This window comes from Poecilia latipinna, unplaced genomic scaffold (genome assembly GCF_001443285.1).
Source record: "Poecilia latipinna isolate Pla-1442-1.1 unplaced genomic scaffold, P_latipinna-1.0 Scaffold3541, whole genome shotgun sequence".
NCBI lineage: Eukaryota > Metazoa > Chordata > Actinopteri > Cyprinodontiformes > Poeciliidae > Poecilia > Poecilia latipinna.
Genome location: NW_015116157.1, coordinates 30,315 through 36,597, shown reverse-complemented (window position 1 = coordinate 36,597; position 6,283 = coordinate 30,315). Strand labels below are relative to the sequence as shown.

The window sequence follows — 6,283 nt, the reverse complement described above, 5'->3', positions numbered from 1 at the left end:
TTTATATGTGCATGTTTACTGGTTTATTAAAAAAACAAAAAAAACTTTGGGGTTGTGGTTTATATTCCGGTGCGGCTCATAGTTCGGAAAATACGAACTAATCCTTATTGGATTTTTTTCTGTGAAGAACCCAGAGAATGTTATTTGATTGTGCTTTCTAGAAAACAATAATTTCATACATTTAGGCACTCCTGCAATTGTCACACTTTTTCTGTTACAAATTGACTCCGGCCCCCCACGAGAGAATGGAAAAGTTATGTGGCCCTCACAGGAAAAAGTTTGGGGACCCCTGGTTTAAGCATCACAGAGCAGTGTGAATAAAGTCAGTAATCAGGCTGAACTAATAACTCTCTAAGACAGAACAGAGTCATGATACCTGGAGGATCCAACAGTCCGTGACAAACTCTCTCTATAGAGTACTGTAACTGTTCTATTTTTAAATGGCTTGCATATGATACCTTCTGGAGATGACAGCATTTGGAGTAAATAAATGAAATGTACACTTATTTTTAGTCAATAAACAAATTATAGTCTTTGGGACTTTGGTTTTGTGTTTCCCTTTATTTTAGGATTTGTCAGGCTTTGCTTTTGATATTCAGTTAATTCTTTGAGATGTGTTTTTATTCAGCTGTGGACCTTTACTCATTGGTTTATGACAATTACATATAAACAATCTTCATTTCTCTTTCCAACACCCACCTCTGTGCACAAGGACCATGGTTTAGTACAAGGAGGGTCACAAGATCGATCCGCCAATGGCTTGGCTGCTGCCAGACAACCACCTGCAAAGCAGAATGTAAGAGGTCAAACTGACATGCTTTGTGGTTCGTTAGTGGTCTTTATGTGTGGTTATGATCATAGCCTTTATGAAAGTCAGGCTAGTTGGTGCTTTAGGTGTTCTGTGAAGGATCTGTTTTATGTGATTTTCTGTGGTTTGTCATACTTTAGGAGCTCTGATTCCTACATGGTGTTTCTGTGACATTTTCCAGGCACCCAATGTACATATAGTTTGTTGTTCCCCTGTGGTTGTCATTGTGGTAGTCCTGTCCTTTGTTATCACATCTGAGCGCATTAATATTTTAGACAGCATATTTAATCTCTACAGGGTTATTGAATGCTTAGGTTGATTCAGTCTTGGTTTCAACAGCAAACTGTTGGACTAAAAACAAATAAACTCTAAATCAATCAAGTTTTAATATTGAAGTTTCAACAGAAGGAGCCTTGAATGTAAAGTGCATCTGGTATGCTGACGGATCAAAAGCTCTGAAAAGGTTTTTATGAAGAATAATAAAAAAATGTGCAGCTACTGAAAGGTTGCAGGACGGCCACCTCTGTTGTACTTCTAGTTAATTTCACTGGAAGTTCCAGAAATGAAGAAACTTTGTTTTGTCTGTACTACGACAGGTTCTTGTTGCCTTTTTGAAGTAGAAAGTTTAGAAATAGTCTTTTGAGTGGTTTAAAAATATACCTGAAAGACCAACAAATGCACAATCAAGACTTTGAAAACCATTGTAATGCTCAAGTGCCCTTCAGTGAATAGGTACGCGAGTGTTGCACTCAGCAGTGAGTAGTTGCTCCTACTGTGTGAGTTTTCTCTGGTTCTACAGCTTCCTGCTAATGTTATTTCTTCACTTGATATCTGGTCATTACAGCTTTATTGGATAATTGCTGAGTGTTTATTTGGGACCAATCAGCAGTCTGAAATGACCAGAGCACACAGAGTATTACCTGTGACATTCATCCCATCAGAGCGCTGGCACCAGACATGACGAGACGAACCTCTCCATGTTCCAGTCCTCCACTTGTATTCAAAACATTGTCCACCTGAAGACACATGGTCTGGTTGAATGGCTGCATCTGCATTTTCTTGTATGATATGTTCAATATTTCCTTGTCTGCCTTTTTACACATATGAACTTCACTATCAAAACTGTCCTCACAAAAGTACATCTCAAAACATGTGAATATTATATTTCACCACTTATTTCAGAAAGTGAAACAAGTATAGAAAAATTTCAAACCTTTATTTCTTGTCATGGTAATGATTATGGCTGACAGACAAAGATAATCCATGACTAATTGCCTCCGAAAATTTCAATATTATATAAAATCCATTATAAAAATAGTATTTAAATGGAAATGTCAAGTTTCTAAAACATATTTCATTTGAAGTCAATGAAATATTGTTTCAGTATGTAACAATTCAGGCATGTAAGCCACACTAGCATTTCATCATCAACTGTTTAAAGCATGTTTTTCTTTCTGCTCTGCATCTGAAGAATGCCTTAACCAAAGCTCTGTTAATCTGACCTGCACATGGCCGTGCCTCCAGTTCTTGTTCAGGACACTCAAGCAGGTTTTCAGGATCCTGAGCAACTATAGCTCTGGATCGAACTTGGATTGAGCCAAAACCAAGGTCATCCCCACTCACACAGCTTAACTGACATGGACTCCAGACAGTCCATTCTGTCAGGTAGCATTCTCCTATAACAAGGCAAACAAACAAACAAAATGTTTACATTTCCAGGTTTAAAAAGAAAACTGTAAAATTGTAATGTACAACATAGAACACAGAAATGGTGGTTTATGTCCTTAAAATTAATCACAAACACAGAAAGTGCAGTTGTTAAATATGGCTAAACTGTTTCCAGCAGATATTTCTGCTTCTTGCTCTGCGTTTGTTACCAGTTATAGGAACAGAAAGCTAGTAAGTACCTTAACTTAGGATCCCAATTCTGCTCACCAAGTGTCAAACTCATCTGCATGATATCAAATGTGTTGCATGTTGTAAAGCTTCATATTTGTTTGACCAAATTGACCAAACTTTGGTTGGTCAATTTGGTCTTTGACCAAACTTTGGTTGGTCAATTTGGTCTGTTTCCTGTTTGTTATTCTCTGTTTTGTAATTGCAGATTTGAACTGCTATGAAAAAGAGCATCATGACTATTTAGAGCTACAGAATTACTTTCCTTCCATCACATCAGTGCAAAAATAAAAGTGTAACAATATCACATTCAAGTTATGAATGTGTCAGCTGTTTATATGATAGCACTGGGTTCACAAGACAAGATTTGAGCAATTTTTTTGAGAAATTAAAAATTACCTCTATTTTGCTTTTGCAAATAGAATAATGGGTAACACTTTATTTGAAGGGGGTTGAATAAGACTGTCATGACACTTTCATAAACATGACATAACACCTGTCATGAACATGAATAAGTCTTCATGAATATTTATGACTGTTGTCATCAAGCGTCATTCGGTAAATTATGACACTTTTAATACAAAGTTGACATTATTCAAAATGTCTTTGTCATGACAACTTGACATTAACCAGGAAATCATTACTGTTTAAACTTTACCTTTAGTAACATAAAGTTACCAAATTTTTAAAGTGCAATCAATAATACTTTTATAAGAAATTTATTTCAGTAATGATTTCTTGGTTAATGTCAAGTTGTCATAACAAAGACATTTTGAATAATGTCAACTTTGTATTAAAAGTGTCATAATTTACCGAATGATGCTTTATGACAACAGTCATAAATATTCATGAAGGCTTATTCATGAACATGACAGGTGTTATGTCATGTTTATGACAGTGTCATGTCAGTCTTATTCAACCCCCTTCAAATAAAGTGTTACCGAATAATGTTACATTCTATAAACTGGAGATTGGTGATCAAATTAGAATATTGTAGTCTATGCTTAGACAGTTTTTTTTATAGTGTTTTCTTATTTGCATGTATGGTCATACTAGTAGCAAAAATGCATTTAATTGCTTTTGCTCTTTTCACAAATAAAAAGGTTTCAGAAAAATCAAACTGTTTCTTAAAGAATCAGTTTTCAGTGTAGAGTTGGTCATTTCAGATTTATAAGAGATCAAACTATTTTGAAAAAAGTGTGTACTTTGAATATGTGTGGAAGAGCTATATTTTCTAAACCAATATTTGTGTTTTGTTTCTCATTTTCTACTGTTTGCATATTTATCTGTCAAAGTCAATTAACTTCCATTCAATTTTTTTTTGAATGAAGTTATTTAGAACCTTTTCAGTCATTCTGACCACTCAAAATGACACTATGGACATATTCACCCACACATTTATACACACACATGCAAGCTTAGAAGGCAACTTAAGGTTAAGTACTAAATACCTTTGGATAAGTATGGGAAAAAATGAATGTATTTTTCTTTAGTATATGCACTATAGCTCGCGTTTACACTTCAAGTTCCTGTTTTTAAATTGAGTTGGATTTCAAAGTATTGCTTTAATATCAGCATACACAGAGTTGTTAGAGTCAGCTTGTTATGTACCTGGGCAGGGGACAGTACAAAGTTCCTGCAGAATAATTTGTCTGTCTCCATTCACTGAAAGTTCCACATCTCCACATAGCTCATCATCAACCACGCTGCTATCCTGCTGACCGGAACCATTGGACACAAAGCAGGACACATTCCTGAAGCGCATGCCTTCCCCACACCTCGCCCCCTGATCAAACACACAACAGAAGAACCTCTTACAAAAGTGACCACACTTTCACATTCTGGAGCTTCAGCAGCTCATTTAATCTAAACAATTAGTTGTTAATCTTCAACACATTTGAAAATTGGAAGGTTTTTGTGCTAACTAAAGGAGCAAAAGAGGGCATAGGAGACCGGAACCATCAGACACAAAAAGTGTCTGGAAGCCAAATTGTGATGTTCATGATTAATCATTAATCACTTAATAATCACTTGATGATTATTAAGTGATCACAGATGAGGTCAAAGGTGAACTTTTTGTCCTACATGCAAAACTTAATATATTACAAAAACACTAACACTTTATATTAATTTAACTGTCCCCATGATGACAATGTTTAACTTGGCAAAAATGTTTTATGTTCATTGCTCTTCATAATTCTGCGGTATAATTTGTGTTGGTCTTTTACATAGAATCCAAATTAAATACTTCAGAATTTGTGTATATTTGATATGATACAGCCTGAATAAACTGCATGGCTAATGGCTTTGACAGTTTTGCTTGTCTTTTTGAATTACCTCCTTCTTCAGCTTGTTGTGTTCCAGCTCCTGGAGTTAAAATCATCTACATTTGGGTGTTTCAAGTACCACCTGCAACATCAGTTCTCTAACCCAAATGTTTATCTTACTTGATACAGAGAGACAAAAAGATGAGAAGTCCCTTACATCTGACTTGCACTCCGACCAGGCGCTGTATCGCCAACTGTAGCATGGCTTTACTAGACAAGGCTTCCATTGTTTCATCTGTGATGGGCACGGCCTGCCATCACCTTGAGGAGTCTGAATTACAGTTCGTGTCCGCCACAGTGTACCTAAAAGAGAGGAAAACACATCAGTACAGTAGTGAATCTGTGTCTGTCTATGAGCGTAAAGACATTTCTCTGAAAAAAATGTAAATCTAAGAAACAATGGGAAGAGTTGCTTCTGTTGTAGCAGATTCTACAAAGTTGAAAATTAAGTGTATGGTTCCATGTGACATCAGAAAAAGATAGCGAGGGATCCATCCGTCCGTCCATTCATCCTTATTCCAGCTGCAGATCACTTGTTGGTGTTAGGCAGATGTATGCATATGTATGTGTGTGTGCACACCCAAAAGAATGAAACATTTATTTTCTTATATTTTTATACATGATGACAGAATAAAGCTGCTCTCTGTTCATTAACTATAAATAAATCAAATGTCTAACTGCTCATGGCTCTGGTACAGACACGGCTCCTCTAGGGAGGAACGTCCTCCCAGCCAGAATAGAGATAAAAATAAATAGCAGCAGGAAAGTGGGGGAGTAGTCGCTTTCTCCAGCATACTGGTTCTCAGTGCAAGAGAAAAACACACTCTCGCCTTGGGATAGATTACAGTTGCCAATTAAAGCTTCTATTGGTTTATTATTTCCTGGAACAGCTTCTAGCTGCTGGTGCAGTCAAGGAACCGAGCAAAGCAGAGTGCTCTCTAAGCCCCCATGCTCATTCTTGTAATGGACCACCAATCAATGACCTGATCTGATGGAATTACATTCAAGGACATTTTTATCCCTCTCCGGTATCACTATCATTTCTCACATCATAAAGTATTTCTGCTTTCCACACTTATTTTAAGAGGGGTTAGCCCAGAGAGTTATCTGGCCAATTAGGTACTTGATGTGTGCAGTGGATCATATTATGTGGACAATTATAACCACCAAAAATGAGGAATGTGTATTAACAAGACAGAATTTGACAGACAGAATGCGCCGTGCAACTGCAGGTGGGGCGCGGGAAGCCGTC

At 36.7% G+C, this 6,283-nt stretch overlaps 1 protein-coding gene across 3 annotated transcripts in view; it reads right to left on the bottom strand.

Annotated features, from left to right (window-relative positions):
• LOC106941194 (thrombospondin type-1 domain-containing protein 7A-like) overlaps positions 1 to 6,283 on the bottom strand; it is a 41,998-nt gene that overhangs the window by 7,366 nt on the left and 28,349 nt on the right. For all 3 annotated transcript variants that reach the window (XM_015024136.1, XM_015024137.1, XM_015024138.1), the window contains 5 exons: positions 5,189 to 5,334; positions 4,316 to 4,490; positions 2,311 to 2,484; positions 1,729 to 1,824; positions 700 to 782 (listed from right to left, as the gene is read on the bottom strand). In XM_015024136.1, the coding sequence (XP_014879622.1) occupies positions 700 to 782; positions 1,729 to 1,824; positions 2,311 to 2,484; positions 4,316 to 4,490; positions 5,189 to 5,334 (674 nt within the window). The remainder of the gene's footprint in view (positions 1 to 699; positions 783 to 1,728; positions 1,825 to 2,310; positions 2,485 to 4,315; positions 4,491 to 5,188; positions 5,335 to 6,283) is intronic.